This window comes from Xylocopa sonorina, chromosome 4 (assembly GCF_050948175.1).
Source record: "Xylocopa sonorina isolate GNS202 chromosome 4, iyXylSono1_principal, whole genome shotgun sequence".
Classification (NCBI taxonomy): Eukaryota; Metazoa; Arthropoda; class Insecta; order Hymenoptera; family Apidae; genus Xylocopa; species Xylocopa sonorina.
Genome location: NC_135196.1, coordinates 7,333,106 through 7,351,445, shown reverse-complemented (window position 1 = coordinate 7,351,445; position 18,340 = coordinate 7,333,106). Strand labels below are relative to the sequence as shown.

General features: G+C 45.2%; 2 protein-coding genes across 4 annotated transcripts in view; one reads left to right on the top strand and one right to left on the bottom strand.

The window, feature by feature from the left end:
- The window catches only part of Prosalpha5 (proteasome alpha5 subunit), a 104,638-nt gene that overhangs the window by 66,644 nt on the left and 19,654 nt on the right, over nt 1-18,340 (top strand). The window lies entirely within an intron of this gene.
- LOC143422627 (protein Wnt-7b) overlaps nt 1-18,340 on the bottom strand; it is an 84,361-nt gene that overhangs the window by 59,936 nt on the left and 6,085 nt on the right. For 2 of the 3 annotated variants that reach the window (XM_076893419.1, XM_076893421.1), the window contains exon 1: nt 8,495-8,768. The exons of the other annotated variant lie outside the window; for it this stretch is intronic. In XM_076893419.1, the coding sequence (XP_076749534.1) occupies nt 8,495-8,571 (77 nt within the window). In that variant the 5' untranslated portion in view covers nt 8,572-8,768. Of the gene's footprint in view, nt 1-8,494; nt 8,769-18,340 lie in introns of those variants that run through there. 3 annotated transcript variants of the gene reach the window in all.

The following is an 18,340-nucleotide window of genomic DNA, read 5'->3' as shown; positions in this document are numbered from 1 at the left end:
TTAATCAATTCGAATCGCAGGGACGACGACGCTTAGGCGAACATATCTCATGACCACGGGTGCCTGTATCTCTCCCTCTCTTACGGGGCGCTTAGGGGTATTTTAATGGCGCTTTGTGTCCCGTCTCTTTCTGCCAGGCGACGGTAAAAGGGGTACCCTTTATTCGAAACGCGACCGCGTTTCGTCTCGCCCTTTGTCTTTCCCCCTCCTTCACCTATCCCACTTCGAACCATCTCCCTCCGCTTCTCTCATTATACTTCTTTCAGGCGACGTCCGCTGACCACTGGTTATTTTAATTGGATCTTCGCGGAGGCTTTTTTCGCCCGTCCTCGCCCATCTTTCCGTGAGCATCGCGTGCTTCGACCGCCTCTTTTTTCTGCCTCCTTGCCGCCCCACGTTCTCTCTCAACCCCCTGTCTCGCGCGCGCGCGCGCGGTTCCCTCAGGCGTCTTCCAGTTCTACGGATACCCCGTCGGATCCCCGGGGCCGGGGCATCGGTTTTTGTGCGCGACGCGACGGCGACGCGACGGCGACGACGCACGGAATCCGATATACACAAACGCTCGCGTGGAACACCGTCAAGGACCAGGGACCGCTTTGTTCTCCAAAGCGGCGCTGCGACCGCGATGATTCGCGACTTTTAGGGCAACCGTCGACTGGTTACCCGCGCGCGTTGGGGATGCCCCCGCTGTCGTAGAATAGTTATAGTCGCGCAGAGAAGTATAACGAGGTCGTAAAATACATTAGGCATCAAAGATTCGACCATGATTGCCTATGTCCGGACGGAATGCGCTAACGAGAGACGCGTTTTCGTTCGATTATCGTGATTCACATTGAGAGAAACGCGAAGGCTCGCATTAAAATAATTTAAGGCAGCTACAAAGTTCGTGATGTATTCGTATGATTTTGACAAACTGGATTTGTAAAGGGACAATGAAGTTACATTCGTAAATCGGGGTGGAGGCCATGATCGATGATAGTTAACAGTCTGCGTAGGACACAAAAGTAGTCGTGCGTGTAATCTAACAGGTACCTTAAAAATATTTAATTGCACCGCTTGGCTTTGCAAACGTATCAAGCGAGCTCACAGCGGACAATCTTCGAGGCGTATTAACAAACTGCTTTCAAACATTGCACACGACATGAAATATCGTTCTCATTTCACGTCCACCTTAAAATGCGAGAGGCTGCCGTCGGTTTTCCGCGAAGTAAACGCCGCGAGGGTCACGCGACTTTTAATCATCGTTACGTTTAATAAATTTGCGAGCCGATCGAGCTGCCCCCGTTACCAGTAACGCCCGGCTTTCGCGTGAATCTTAATTAATCCCATTCGCGTCGATCGCATAAATATTAATTACACCGGCGTGAAAGTGTGATGCGTGAGTAATAACCGTCCGTATATACCCCCTGGATTAATTTCTCGTTTTCCTTCGAACCGCTCGTAACGTCGCGACCGCTCATTTGCGGCTGTGTGGTCACTCTCGAAGCGGTGTAAACCCAGCCCCGCAAAAGCGAGTAAAAACTTTCGCGTCCATCCTTCACGTAAGCGGTGCGAATTCTCAGGGAACTTTCGCGATAAAAATCTCCGAAGAATACCCGCGCTAATTAAACGATTACCTCGGTTGGATGATCCTCACAAGATAAATGGGGCATCGAAACTTGGACGATGTTGCTTCAGTTGCAAGGTTGCTCGATTATCCTCTTCCTCGCGGAAGCTTTCGATTCCAAACTTTTTATTTGTTTCCACTTGAAACTTTCGTTCGAGTTCTCAGGCCGGTAGCCGTTCCTCGGGCAAGAGTGAAGGCGCGCGGCAATCCTCGAGAAACGGCCTGCCATAGGCGATGAAGACACGAACTCTACTACCGAAGCGAACTCACTGAATGGTATTACTACTCCTCGCGGCGGGAGGGCCGAGTCGGGCTTACTTTACACCGTCGGGTCTTAATTTAATGCCCGGGACCCGCCGCGACATCGACGACTCGCGTTCGAATTGTGTCCCACTGCGACTTTCTTTGGAAACGCACGCTCTAGGGGGTTTCGCCGTGAGTTACGTTGTTTCAACGCGAGTATATAAAATTCGCGATTGCGCGCCTTTGACAAGATCGTTTTCAACGGTGATCCGGTGGAGAGGTTAACGGACGCTGTTTTAACGACGGCCGAAGAAATTTGGTTGCTGCTCGAGAGCGAGTTTCAAAAGATTTTCTTGTTATACTACTCTATAATTTATGAAAACGACTGAGTTATTTTGTTTAACGAGAGAAATTTTTGAAATAAATTTTCAGGGACTCGTCAAGTAACATCTAATTTTTTTTCAGGAATATCTCTCTGTGATGGAGTACCTACTGGAGTACTGATGATAATCGTGTGTGATATCACTTTTCTGTGAGTACAACAGAGAACATTTTAATCGATTATTCAATAAGAAAATCTCATTAATGCCAACAGTTTTACCTAAATGAAATTACAAGCTTGACGAATCGACTGATCACAATTTTAAACGATACCTTCGTTCAACAACGAGACAAATTTTCCATTCACGTTACCACGTTCCCCCTCTCGATCAGGCTCGACAAACTTAATTTAGATAAATATGCAAGATATCGTTAAATACCTTACGTTTCGGTCAATTTACCGGGTTTATTAATGGGCCCCGGAACCGCGACGGATTATGATCGATCGTCGCGAGCACGGAACGCTATTATTTCGGAAACTCCTGCCAGACCCCTCGTTAATTCAAAGGGTTTACGGTTCCCCGTAGCACACAGCAATCGTCGGACATTGTGTCTGAGGAATGCGTTGGACATTCCACAACCCGCCTGGAAACGGTCTCCTTGTGTCCTTTCGCTCGTAGACTGTAATCGATCGGCAGGCGTATAACGCGAGGTTTTTCCGTTCGACCAACGAATCCGTATTCGAAACATTCGGGACGCATTTGGTAATTGAATATTGGTGCGTCGTGAACGTGGTAAGTGGCGGAGGTGCAAACGGGTCGAGTGGATCGAGTGAATCAGGCGAGTTTCGCGAACTTTACCGAGCTTGCAGAGTTACGATAAGTGGCTCGAAGTGGTTAGGTTGAATTTATGCGAATGGAGACGTTGCGTCCGTTTTCCTAAACCTTTCTCATAGCTGAACACTTTTTAGAGCAAATTTCGGTGTTTAAATATAATTTTATTTTAGTTATTTTGAGTATGTGAAAGCAGAAAACAAAAATTTTCATTTTATTCAGTGCTAAAAGCACTCCCGGTTAAATGGTTAAATATTATGCACTTTTCAGACGTCGCGAATTTTTCAATGCAACTTTGTACAAACCAGTTCCAGTTTGACCAGATTGCAAACTACTAAAACGAACAACCGAAGAGTGAAACGGCGTGCAAAAAGTGCAGCGCGCACTTCGCCGTGAAGTTCAATTAAGTGTTAAAGCGTGATACAGTTATCAGCCATCGAAGTCGAATATTATCGTTTATTTTCGGCATCGCGGCGCTGCGCCGCGATCTATCGAGCGAAGTCGATCGATGATGGATCGATGGACACGCGGACGCTTTCCAAGCACGTGTAACACCTTGTTAGAGGTTGTCAGTGAACGCTAACGTGACCGATGACATTGGCATCGAGCGGAATGACGAGACCAACATTCTCTTTAATCTTAACTCTCATCCAAATCTAGATTTAAATCGTAGTCGGTTATCGATCGAACAAATACTCGGATAGAACATGAAGATTAATTACCGCACTGATCGCGGACTTCTGTCGTGAAAAATTCACAATATGAATATTGACAGGTTCGTGTCGAGTAAGAAGCTTTTGAAATTAGAAAGGAAGAAACGAGCAAACAGAAGAGACTTGTTTCGCTCTCTAAATATTAATAAGTCTTCGACTTTCGATCGTAGCTTCCATGTTTAAGATGTCTGGATACTTGCTTTTGCGAAAATTAAAGAAAAAAAAAAAAAAAAATAGTGCCATTCACGCGTGTCGAATGCGAATTGTAATAGTCGTAGAAAAATGCTCGAACTCTTGGAAAATGGTCAAGAAATGGTAAAAATCTATGGAATGGAGTCCTACATTCGCATCGTGCATACTATCTGAATGCATCAAACGCATTCATCGTGCAATGCGAATATAATTACTCGAGCGTGCAAAAAAAAAAGTCAAGTAACATTCCAGCAATTCTCCCTTTCACGTTATGCAGTTTTGCAATGCCCGGATCGCGTTCATCAATCTCTTCATTCAATTGGCAAGAGCGTTTGCATTGCGAATGCGAAAATGTTCGGTTAATATCAATTCGTTGTACATACTTGCTTACTCCGAGCATTAATTATTATTATTAATTATACCGTGCACCATAATGACGTTCAGGCATTATGTAACCGTGGTTCCAAAGCATTGAATCGAAGCACGACGAAGGAAAGAAAGTATCGCCTATGCGAAAAATAGTGGGAGTAGAAGATTAGATGGTTAGCGATAAATATCAGTGGAAAAAAATAGGGAATATGATATAAAGATGTGTGCATTATTCTTTGAAAAAAGAGTAGAGAACGAAAGGATGCGAGAAGAGTCGCAGGCGGCAAGCGGAAGCCAATAACGAGAGACTCGTAAAGCTGCGCGAACCTCGTCCAGGGCAACCGCGAAATAATTAAATTCGACCACGACCGGTTACGCGAAAGATCTCCAGTTGGCCGCTTTGTAATTAGCGTCGAGCGCGCGAACTCGATCGGGCCAAAATCGATCTGGGGACCCGCAGCCCATTCTTTTTTCGCGTCAGCCTGCACCTTTTTGCGTCCGTCTTTTAATTATTCTCCGTGGAAAATACGTACGTTTGCAATCGACAGTAATTTTCTTCTCCCAGTGAAAGAAGAAAAGAAATTACATTACCATGCGTAATTAAAAAAAATCACAATTTATATTGATTTACTACCATCTCGTTTAAAAATTATTAACTATACGACATTCGAACGGAAAAGAATAATGTTGATTAGACTGTTAGAGTTGTTAGAGGACTGTTTAATATTTGTACGTGCCAAGATAGCGCAGAGAGCAAAAGAAGAAAAGAAGATGGAAAGACGAAGACCATCGAGGGAAGCGATTCAAGCCCGGGTGCGTGTCTTTACGTAAGCACGCAAGAAATTACACGGACGGTGTTTAATCGCCGCGGCGGCGTACTGTCACAATCGATGATAATTATCTCTGTTAATGATTTAAGAGCCGAGCCGTAATTCGCGCGACTTTGGGAGCCGGTTTGGTGCGCGGCGGCCGCTAAAAAACCCGCGGAAACTCGGTTACTTCTATCTTAACCCCATTACGATCAGTGATAAAGCGGTGAAACGTGCCTCTCGATTAGACGGTAACGATTTTTCGCTCGGCACCTGTGATCTCACGGAATGTTTTTCCTTGTCGAAAATCAGCGACGCGATACGCATTATTGATGTAATTTACGAACGCGAACAGCCGAAAAGTACGATAAGACGAAGGGGAACGAGATTGAAATGTACCGTGGCGTCTAAGCGGACGGAGCGAGGGAAAGTTCGATGCAACGTACGCGGGGAATTTCGTATTTAGTTTAATATTTCAATTTGCATTGCACGGGAAGACGGACTTCGATGTGACGACGTGAATGCCGTATGAGTCGTTCAAGAATGAAATGCACGTTGCCTTGCCGAGAGAATTTGGGAGGACCTTTTGTTCCAGTTCGTAGCAATGAGATTTGAAGATACGGAATGTAGAGTGGGTACAGGGAATCTGAATTATCAGGGTATACCGAGTAAAATAAGAAACGAGATACCCGTGGAAAGTAATTTTGGAACAATGTCAGGCTTTGCTTACGGCAATTTTTTATTTGCAACTCGTGAAAGAAGGCGAGTTTTGTTTTTGACAGACAGAAAATGGCGAATGGATATCGTAACGACGATTTAAAAAAGTTTTTAATATTCCGTACGCGTGTGTGTTCGTATTGTGTTTAAAGTGAAGTTCGAAATTAATTAAAAACTATAAAAATGCAGGCACGTTCGTAAAGGTCAGAGTGGTTTAATGATCTTAAGACGAACAAGATTTACGACAAAATCGGTGTCAACCATATAAAGTGGTCGCAAATGGGTATATCCTGCAGACCTGGAGATTTTCACGCGGCCAACGCTTTGAGAACGCCGCAAAATTAATACGCGCGGATGGTTGGTCGCGAACACGTGTAAACGTCAGGAGGATGCGCTCGAGAAGAGCGTAATTCACTGCACGATTTTCAAGGAGCTGTCTGAATTTATCATACGCAAGAACACTGGGTTGTGCATCAAATTTCATTGCACGGCTATGGAAGTTTGACAAGGTGTGACGAGCCTCCAGCACGTGTCGACACGATGCGGCGCCCTCGCCGCAACCCTTTACGTGACCTTGAAGGCATTTTGCCCGGTAGACAGGAATTTGCCTCTTTTTTTTCTTAAGAAACAAAAGAAGAAAGAAACGGAATAAAAGTTTCATTCTCTGTACGAAACAAGATTTCTTATTGGTGCTCGCAACAATATTGTATAATTGTTGCGTTTATACATTTTCCCATAAAGAGAAAGATATAATTTATGAATATAATATATTATTTATGAATAATGGATCCAGTGTCAGGAATAAATCATGAACGTCTAGACTAATTAGTAGATTAATTGCGGGTTAGACTTCAAGTGGTATTCTGTCACACTTCGTTTCTGGAAGATGAAGTTGTCGAACAACTTCCCTTACGTAGAGTTGTATCTCTTTGAATACTCAAGAAATGTACGCCTACCTACAATCGAGCAAAAACAAGATTTGCTCAAAGCAAAGAAAAATTCCTTTACAGAGTAACTTCGAAAGGTCCCAGAAACTAACGTCAGGAAATAAAAGAAGATTTACGAATACCTCAAAACGTTCTTTGACTCAAGGACTGCTACTTCCTGTTAGCCTTCGAACGTGCTCAACGCATCGGAGAAAAATCGAAATGGTTTGCAAGATTTCTCGCTTTGGTTCGGTAGGTGTACCGATAATAAAAATCAGAAACACCTCAGAGAATGGTGGACTTCTACCCATAAATATCGAGCAAAGTTCAACATTTTATCTGCGTTTTCGAGGGAACACCAAAATGGCTAACAATTGAAGAGCTTGAGCTTCGCATATCACACATATCTTCAGCAAACAGTATAAAAATTTCTGAAAAAAATCCCTTCTCGCGTTTAACTCTTCCGATACCTTCGCAGAGACCCAGAAAACCTACAAACCGCCCCTGGAAACCGAAAACATCGAAAACAATAGGAAAATTTCACCAAAGAGCTGCGTGTCAAATTTAACGCGTCGTTGTTTCTCCTTTGAAAGAGAAGTCGACGGGGACCAGAGCGTTACTCGAAACACAACGGCGAAATTTCGCCAAAGAGAAAAAAAAGCCCCGCGTGAACGCGTTCACGCTGCGACGCTGTTGACGAGAACGCGCGAGCAAAGAAAGCCGGGAAGAAAAGGGGGCGAGGAAAAGAAAGGTTTACCGTGCGTACCCCCGTAGGGTGCCGGTCGATTTTTACAGCAGCCTCCGGGGATAGGTCGTTTACCCTTATCTCAGGTTGGGATCTACCGGTGAAGTGCGAACGATTGAGTCCCCGCGACGAAACCGAATCTCGATCGAGGTGGTCCCTTCGTCGTTCCGGATCCCTTCGGGGTCCAAGCGCGATCACCTCGCTCCGTTGAGCCCCGTTGCGTGCTGGCGAGGCGGTCGTTCTCTTTTCCTAACTGTCGTCGATCGAGTCCTCGTCGTCTTTGTCTCCCTCGCACGAAACTGGGGGCACGCCTTTGTGAATATTGTTGCCCGACGACACAGAAAGCTACTTTGCCCCTTCGTTTCCCGTTCGCGCCATCGAAGGGGCCGAGGGTGCGTGTAGGGGGAGGTAATGCGAATCAGGAACGCGACGATAAACCTACAATCTCTTTCACGAAACGCGATCACTGGCTAAGGGATGGAAACACGCGGCGCAAGGGTAGCCGCGCTCGTTTCCTGAATGCAAATTAACGAGTTTGCCGACGGGTGGCAATGTTAATTTCGTAGTTGGCCTTTGGTTCAAGCGTGTGGATTGGGGGTTTCTTTTTTCAGATTAGCCCTGGTTGATATAACCGTTTTTTTTTGTGTGTCGAACAGAGTCGGTAGCAGTTCTTAGATTTTGCTTCACCAGATGGTAATGTTGAATATTGCTTGCTAATTTGGTGGATATGTAAGCGAGCAATTGGTTGAACCGATGGTGGTTGTCGGAAAATAATTAAAATACGAACGTTGATGGCATAGCAAAATTGATGTAATCGAAAAGGAATTTATAAATGGACAACGCGTTGACAAATTTCGATTGATGGTTTATTATTTTCTAATGTAAAAAAAATTGAAAATTTCCAAACACTGAAATGTCCGTTCTATTAAAAAAAAAAACCTATAGCGCTTAACTAGAAGATTCGATGGCTCCCGTGATCGAGTTTCCGTGTTACGTTTCCGGTGAGTGAATATGTCTTACCTCGTTTGCCGTGGTCCCTGGATCTGCCCAAGAATCAGAAGGGCTATCGCGGTTGCCGCGATGTCACCACGACGCATCTCTTACATCACAATCCCCTTGTTTATTGAATTCATAAAACGGATGCACACGGGACGGAGATTCTACGCTTCCGCAGTCAGACAACCGGATGCACGTCGGAGGTTCGCCGTTTCAGTGGCATGGCACGCGTTTCACGGTCCTTTCGCGCGGCATCGCACGACTTCTCGCACAAATCACAATCGTGATCAACCGTGGGTTTCGATTTCCTTACAGACAAAATAAATCACAGCTTTCGATCCAGCGTGAGGTACAATTTTTCTCAACAAAATTCGATCATCGAAAAACAAATCTCTCGTACGAAATTTGAATGGTGCACATTTTCCTTCCGCGAGATTGTACAAGTTCAAAAGTTCATCGTCGTTCGTCGAGCGTCTATAAAAACTCCACTTATTAGCTCCAGCAATGACGCCTCGAACGGGTCCCGGTTCCATCGACGAGGAGCCTCGTTAAAGTCACCGCGCGCGGTGTTCCTTCGCGGTGCTGTCGAAACGAAGCCGCACGCTCCGGGCGAGCGCGAAACAGCTAAACTGCACTGCCAACATTTAGACAGTGTAAAGTGTTTGCGCCGCTTAACTGGTCCGGCGAGAGTGTTTGCAATCGCCAAATACTCGAGAGTCGTTCCCTTTAACGGTGACTAAGCGCGAACAGCGCGTCCTCCGGCTGATATTTCTATACCAGGATCGATCGCTTTCTCTCTTTCTCTTCGAATATCGTCCTGTCCTCGACGTTTTTCCGATTGCTCGAAATCGTACTCATAGAGCAGTCACCGCGTACAGAGACTTTATGCAGGGTCTGAGCGTGGACGTGCAACGCAGTTGCCAGGTCGTTAGCGGACGGGCACTAATTAAAAAAGCCAGCTAAGCAACGCGATCATCCGGGCGCAGCGCTTTATGGTCGAGCTTTCCGATGGCAGATATCCGGCTCACGCGACGTATTATTGTCGTCGAATCGGTCACGCGAGGATATTGTCTTATTGTCCCGATGTGGCTAACGATTCCGTAGCGTCGAGTTATCGAACGGCTCATCGTCGCCGTGTTAAAAGTCCGTCGAGATCGCGCGTGATCGATCGACGGTCCGTTTTACGCGGCCGCACACGATCACGAGAACCGATGGAAGAAGACGAACCAGAAGTAAACGCTCGTTTGCCCGCGTTCCTCTCCTCTTCCCATCGAGCCGCGAACAGAGTTTCTCTCCTCTAACTTAACGAAGAAGAATTCCTTTTCAACGAGCACCCCTCCAATGCCACCGGTTCTTATTGTCCCACTCCGTTTCTTTATTCTTCCCTTTTGTCGCTCCTTTTTTTTTTCTCTCTGGAACTCGTCGCTGGTCCGCAATAGCCTCGCAGTCTCCGCGAGCGACGCTTTACTTCAGCCACGGGAATTTGTATGCCGCGGCTGGACGAGCGTCATTAGTTTCCACCGCGATGCAACGAACGCCGGCAGGGACGGTTTAAATCGCGTCTACAGCGCGCGCGGCCCTTTCTACCGATTCGATGCACACCGTCAGGGTCGATCGACGATTAACAGAGCATCGTTCACCTGCCTGGCTTGCCTACCTTGGCGAACGCTGCGCCCCAAGGTGACGCGTGTCATCCGATCGGTCCCCGCCTCCCTTTCTTCCTCGGATTATTATCTTATTGGTGTTGTAATTAAAATTTCATGATCGATTTCCCCTGTCCACCTTAGGGACACTCGAACGGGACAGGTGTAAGGGGTTGTCGCCTCCTATCTCGAATACCGGAGAGGTTGCCTCTGCGCCAATATCGTATCTCACGGTTCGTTAGTCATCGCAGATCGGCCGATCGAACTGTCCCCGTGACACGGGCTCGTTTCTCTCCCGATAAAACGAATCTCGATCGAATCGCCGCGACGCTCGTGAATGTAATCGCTGTTGCGTTACATGGAAATTGTTGCTCGGGGATACTCTCTCGTCTCGGTGACACACTGTCTCCTCGGACGTTCTCGATCTCATCGAACGTACCGAAACCGTCGCTACGATCGCCGATCGGCCCGTTAAGCCCTGTCACTCCGGCAACAATGTACCTTTCGCAAACTCACCAGATGTAATTAAACGAGATCGCGTACGAGTACGAGATCCGAGCGATCGAGCCGGAACGCGATCGACTGATAAATCGACGGATAAAACGGCGATCCTGCGATCGCGAGGAACGATAGCCCCGAGTAGCGGCGCGGAACTGGAGCAGAGGGTAACTGTGCAAGGTGTGCGCGGTGCAACCCGCTGTTCAAGGTAACCATAAGGCGACCACCACCATCAGACACGCGGAGTGACAAGCACCACCGGGACGACCACCACCACCACCACCACCATCGGCAGCAGCAGCAGCACCACCACCACCACCACCACCGGCACCGGAACCACCACCACCAGCACCTAACCCACTACCACCACTACTATCGGCAGCAACAGCAGCAGAAGCAGAGTCATCGAGGAGAACACCGTGGACGGGAAAGGTAGGAGAGCACCGGCGGCAGGTCCGAGGGGTTAGCCGGCATGGGAGGACGGGAACGCGGCGACCACATGGGAATTTGAACGAGCGGGCAGAAAGTAAAGCGCGTTCGGTCGAGAGGAGGGCCCGCGATGGACTGGCCTCGCCAGCCCAAGTCCTCCTACCTTTGGGATCAGGTCCCAGCCTCTACGATGTTACCTCTACGATCCTACCTCGCCTCCGTCGCTCTCTCCCTCTCTCTCTCTCTCTCTCTCTCTCTCCGTCTCTTCGTTTCCCTCCGTCCTTCTTTCGCGTCGCTCCTCCGTCTCCTTCCTTCTCTCCCTCTTCGTTCTTTTCCTCGTCCTCCTGTTACACGTCCGGCTTTCTCTGTTCCTCCTCCCGTCCTCTTTCTCGGCCGCTTTCCTCCCTCTCGGTCGGGTACGCGCGCTCTCCGTCCTCCTCGCGCTTTTTCCACACCGTGGCCAGCTTAATCTCGCCGCTCTTCTTATCCCGTCCCTGTTTCAGCGGCGTTCCCGCGGCCGATCCGCCCGTACCCTCGCTTTGCTTTACTTTCGAACCTCTACCTGTTGCCCAATGCTCGAACCCGATCTCTGTATACGTCTATATTCGCCACCGGCCGCGTCAATTTCGCTCGCGCTACCGTCCGCCAGCAACCGCGTCGCCCCGCGGACGCCCAACGTTTCCGACGGTCATTCCAGTTTCCCTCTCGCGGTGTCCGCTTTCCTCTGCGGTCGACAGAGTTATGCACGGTCTGGACTAGCTGCACGAAGGATAGTCAAAGGTCTCCCAGATCTGACACCTCGATATGGAAGACACAGCGAAAGGTGTCGACAGAGGGAAGGTTTCTATTCGATCTCGATTTACAGTTTTTTTCGGTTCCTCAACTTTGTAGGATATCGCTTCTAACGGGCTCTTTTGCGCGTTCCGTGTGTGATCCTCATTGGTGGCTATTTATTTACGAATACTAATTCCCATAGAATTTCAGTGAATTTTTCACTTCTTTTTTGTGAATTCAGGGTGGACATTAACACGTGTTAGAGTTCTTGCGTTCCATATCTGTTGCACTCAGGAGGAGATGGTTGAGAAAAATTGCACCCTCGCGTAATATATATTTTATCGAGTCGTGCGCGCCTAGTCGAACGCGATTAAAAACAATGAAGCCTAGGAATGATTCAGATAAGTTCCACGAAGTGTTACAAGGTATGCGCGTCATGTTGCCGCGGGACCGCAACAGCGAACATGAATGAGTTATAATTCATTGTGCTGGATCAATGAATTTCCGAACGCTATTCCCTTCCCCGCATCGAACATTCTTTTCCTCCTTTTAAACAGAACTCATTTAACATACCGGGACTGCGAAGCGTTCGGGCTCAATTAAACTCGCATTCCATACATTATTCAAATCGTCTCCACGCGAATTTTGTATTACAAAACATATAAATTTTCTAAATCTATTTAGAATATATCTCGCATCACTTTCGTTTTATTTTACTAAAAATTTATAGATTAAACGTGATAATTTCCGTATTTTTGTAAATTTGTTCTATGAAAGTATGAAAATCGTGATTGAAATATATATGTTTAAGAAACGAGAGAGATACTATTCGAAAAAGTCAGGGAAATTGAATAGAGATTATGTAACGTAATTTTTGTTACCACTTTTGCAACTCTTTCCGTGAAACGCTGCGCGGGACATCTAACCTGATTCAGAATCCCGTAAAGCTCAACCGTGGCCCTTAAATAACGCGGTTTAAACATCGAAACAATACTCCGGACGGCAAAGACGCAATAAACAATACGATTTCGCAGTCTCACGTTATTCAGATAGGAAACAAATACAATGTCGAATGAATCAGTAGCCTAGCGTTGGAATTACGTTCTGCTCCTAGCTCGACTCCATTTATCTTTACGCGCGTTCGTACAACACACCACCGCCGCACTGGCCGTTCCCGCCGTAAAATGCAAATATATATAGCGTTCCGTTTTAGATCGGCTATCGGCTATTTATTACTTATTTCGCCTGCCGCTGTCGAACAGAAAATGCCGGAACTTATTAATCTTTACGGATGTCTGTGTTCGAGATGTGTACCATGAATCCGCGACGCCGTAGCTATATTCCTTTGTCGCGGTTCTATCGCAATGTATCGTGTTTATTGCGTAACGTGGATAATATATTAAGAATACGAGACAAGTTGCGATGTTACGTTCCGAACTGAATTCTTTGTTTAGCTGTACGATGGTTGTAGGTTGCCAGCGACGCGATTCGATAATGCGAGGCATTTAAAAATCTCTTTTATCGATCAGAAACCCAGCCTTTGGTAGTCGACGCTCGATAGCTGATCGTTCTCGTTAAAACTTAACGTAAATTCATTATTCGCCGCTGTCGCTGTATTTTCACCCCGTTTTCCGGTACGCTCTCTCGAACGTGCGTACTCGAATGACTGATACTACACGTATTCCAGGCGTGAATTTTCGATCGTATCGGTTCACGGCCGTGATTCATTTCGTGGGTGGATCGGTCGATCTACTCGTTTCGACGTGATGTACGAGGGGTGTGCCCTGGCTCTCGATCCTGAACAGTGAACGTCCGCGTAGTTGAGAACGTCCGAGCTATTCGCCGGGACCTGGGATCTCTGTGATCGGTAACACGGATCGGCAACAGGATCTTATCCAGCTTCGACGCGTCGTATATTTTCTTGGAACGATGAAAAACGACGAATGATTAACGTTAGCCCGCCAAAATTGCAGGGCTATTAACCCTCGTACGGTGAATTGGCCTACGATCGAGTCCTTGACGAAGGGGGCACCGGTGTATCCACGAGACTGGAACTTCGCCTAAGAGGTTATGAATCTATCAGCCTGGCTATCGGCTCTGAGTTATTGGTGTTCTTAAAGGAATTCTGAGGTCGAGGATACCTCTTGCCCCGAGAAATGTTTATTACTGAATAGGTGGGCAGTTGTTAATTGCGTGGTTAGCGTTCGGTCCTTCGCGTGATTTTATTTCAAACGAGGAAGGCAGCTGTTAGTACTAATACGAAGTAATACAAACGTAATATACTCTTCATATTTTAACTGAGGATATCTTGAAACTACCATTTTCGTCGAGGCTTTTATATAGACTTCGTATACTGTACAATGTCGTGTATAAGTACAATTTGTCGTGTTAAGAACAATTTTAAGTGCTATTTTAAATAATAATTAGTAAAATGTAAGTAATGATTGTATCGTAAAAATTTTCCAATCACAAAAGAGGATTGGGAATAGCACAGTTCAATATATGTGTATATATATATTAAAAAAAAAAGAAAATCGTATAACAATCTATTAATAAAAAATGTATACCTTTTTTTGAGAAAATTGTTTTACTCTTTATTGAACCCACTGTTCCATTCTCATCGCGAGTATACAGTCTTTGAAGTACGTCCGTCTGATCTACGCGAGGAGAGGCTGGTGACTTCAACGCCCGATGAGAGAGATTCACAGGTCGCGCGTCTCCGCGTAATTTGATTGAACTCACTGATACGCGTTCCGGCTAGCTTGTGGCCAATAAAATCTCCGTCAAGTAATAAAGAAGCGATCCAGTTCGCGAGTAACAAATTTTTCTCGTGAACAGCAATCGAGCCGATTGTTTTTCGTGGTAAAACCGGCGCTCGTAAAGCGGCGCCGCTTGTTACAATCGCGAGAATTTCTTCGCCCTGTCCATTTATCTTACAACTGAATCTAGGGCGCGGAAAATGTGGCTGTCAGATAGAACGCATTACGCGTCAAACAATTTCTACGATCTTCTTATATAATTTGATAGTGGAAGCGTATTTTAATGACCCGTCGAATCACTTTTCCATTAACTGTTTTTATTACACGGATAGAACGCATCTGCAAGCGGGTTTTTTTTCTACCGAGCATTAAATTGCCTATCAAGAAGAGCGTAGCGTCTCCTTGGTTTATGGCAACGACGCCACTCGTCTGTGATAATGTCAGACCTTGTATTGCACACATAATTATCCAGAAATTACAGAAATACAGATGCCTCTCGCACAATTTTACCTTTCACTCGACTTATCTCCAACAAATTCCACCTTTTTACATTTGAGAATATATAAAGAAGTTCTTAAGCATTGAATGTATGAATTTTCAATGTAAATCAATTTGTTTTACCATAAAATATATATATTATAACAAAAATAACTGTAAATGAGTTTGATATTTTAAAGAAAATTCATTTCGGTTCGAACTTCGTCTTAAAGAGATATTCATATGTGCATACACCAATTCAATGTATAAGATTTAAAGAGATTCAACTTTCTATTATTAATTTAGATGAAATTCGTGTCAAAGATACAGTGAGAAACAAACGAATAACTGGACACCTTTTGTGGCCACTGTACAGAAGTGAAAGAAGAAATGCTATAAAGATAATATAAAGCTAATATAATTGTTCAATTAAAAATTAGAGTCCTGGATAGTACCTAATTAAAAAAATATATGAGATGTCCTTTCCAACATCCAGTATATTTCGAGTTTAATGGATCTCGTTTTCTTTACGAGGCAACCAGAGAAATTATAACGCGTACACTCCCTATTTCTTGTCGAGTCTAGTTAAAAGTTTCACACCAACTCTCAGAAAAAATTCCAGAAACCCTAAACATCCAACAAACACCTAACAAACACCAACACCCAATATCTCATAAAAACCAGCCACCTTTCTAATACTACACGTTCCTGAATAATTTTCAAATCCACTCCCTCTGAATCACTCCCTTTTTCAGGAACACATTTTCATAATTCATTCCCACCCTTTCTATCCGCCATAACATAAAACGCAATCGATTCCCAACCCGCTGTACAGTAAAGAAAAAGAACATTTTCAGACGTGCGCTATTAGAAGTATCTCTATTAATTTTAATAATAAAGAAAAAAAGAAATAATCGTTACCTCTTTAAATCCATCGCAGTCTGATATGTGCATATCTATTCTCGAATTGCATGATAAATAATTGATAAGTAACAACTTGAATTTCAATAAAATTTTGCGAGTATCGTTAAATAACATTTGTAACTAACTTGATAAATTTTTCCAAGAAACCACATCATTTTTTAGCAATCAAATCACTGAGCGACATTTTTTATGTCGAACAGTCTCAGGGGAAGTCTCGTGGCGGGCCGCAGCGACATTGAAAATTGCCGGGTTGCCCGCGGTGGCAATTTTCTGGCCCTTATGGTCGGCGAGCATGCGAGGAAACGTGGACGGACACGCGGAAAGCGCACGTGGACGATTTTTATTTAAAAAAGGACGAGGGACTTCCCTCTGATTTTCGAGGAAACAGGCGTGCGCCGCGTGTAACGAGCACCACGGCCGGATTCCATTAATTATATACCATTACACGATAACTGTGTCCAACACATGTTTTCAGTTTTAAAGGGTTCCACGGACAGGCGGACCCCTCGCGAGGAACACGCGTACGTGTATTTCGTATGTTTTCGAGGGAATATCTGTCGAACTCCACTGTTATTATCCTCCGAAATTCTGCGAATCCGGGAAGATTATTGAATTTAGAAACGGAGACAATAGTAGCCTTCGATGGATGGTCATTTCGACGATTCGAGGGTACTTGGTTGTTGAAATTATAATAAGCTCGTTTTTCTCGATACATGATTTTTGTTTCGAGGTTCCTCGATCTAGAAAAAGAAAGTTGTCCCTGTTGGTGGTCTTTTAAGGAAATAGTTTCAATGTCTGCAACAACATTTTTCATCATGCTTGTCGTTCGATATATCTTTTGTTTCGATGACTGGCTCGCCGAGGGGCAAGGACATGAGTTCATACGTATAAGCGTCACGCCACGTGACTCAGGCCTGGATTAAAAAAGCTTAACAACATGTTCCGTAAGCCGGATGCAATAAGTCCTAAATAACGGCGCGTAATTTGGGGTTCGGCTATGTATACAGTGATAATTATTTAGATATGAATCTTCACTCTTAATTAATCATTTTAAACCAAACTTCAGAGTTTTGTTCTGCGATCGCGACAGGAAAATTTGTGTGTTATTTTTTGTCTTTCTGTCATTTTCTGTTAAAAGTCTCATAGATATGCTAACAAAATTTTCATTAACAAAAGATCACCAATAAGAAGGTTGCACCCTTGCACCACTTAGCGCTGTCACACCGGCGCGCAGACATTTTATCTCTCTTACCTCGCGAAAAAAAACGGCAGTTAGCGAATTACATTACACGCTTGACTGAGTCAAAGGGTAAGCCTCTCAAACAGTGGCGATAACTCAGTCGAATTTAACGTAAATAGGTCTTACGTGTCGCAATTAATCAGGATTTACCGTGCTGCGACAAAATTAGCGTAGATAAACGAAGTTTTACCGCGGTGTATACTTCGCGGCAAACCTGTTCGTTGATTCCGAAAATGTCGAACAATGTGGAGGGAAAGCTGTGCGCTTAAGTACCACTGGCGATATTAAATCGGTCTTATAAATCAGTTGCACGATTTACGATCTAAATGACACGATCGAAACGGCCGCGTGAAATTTGCCGACAATCAGTCTGCGATAGAAAGGGAGAAATTGAATTTTATCCGGGCATTCAGCAGTTTGATTGCCAGCACAATGGGGATCAGGTTCGCGGCGGGCGTCACGATCGGAGCTATTCCGTCATTTTATTGGAATGACTCGAACAAAACGGCAGGAATCATGTCTGGCTGCGCAGCCTGTCGCTTCAGACACTCGGCTGGCTTATACAGGATATCCCGTAATGCAGCGTTTCCCAAACCGTGTACCGCAAACAGTCGCTAAATGTTCACCGAGGAATTATACATTCGTTTCATTGTATCATCCACACGTGTCGTTTCTTGTCAAATTAAAAGTAAAAAAAATTGAATCGTCGAATTACACGAAAATAAGAGAACAACATTTAACAAGAGAAAGGAATTGAAGAAAACCTGGAGAAGGAAGAACCAGTGTTCCTTCCAAAGACAACTTCTAAAATAAAAAAAAAGGAAAAACAAGGGAATTCTTATAAAATCACCAAGTAGAATCAACTTGGTCTCCAGTTCGTCGCAGAACCATCAAGACCTATACATACTCCAATTCACTCACCGCAAATGTTGTCCTTGCACGCGATAAGAGATCTGACGCTCATCCACGGTTCTCGGACCGGAAGTCAGGCGTATTGCGCAACCTCTTGCTCGCGCAGGACCCGCTCGTACAATGTGCAGATTTCCCGTTTTATGGTCGCTTGCGCGCTCATGTAGCCGGCAGCATCCCACCCCGTTCAAACTCCCTCCCGCGGACGCGCAAAACG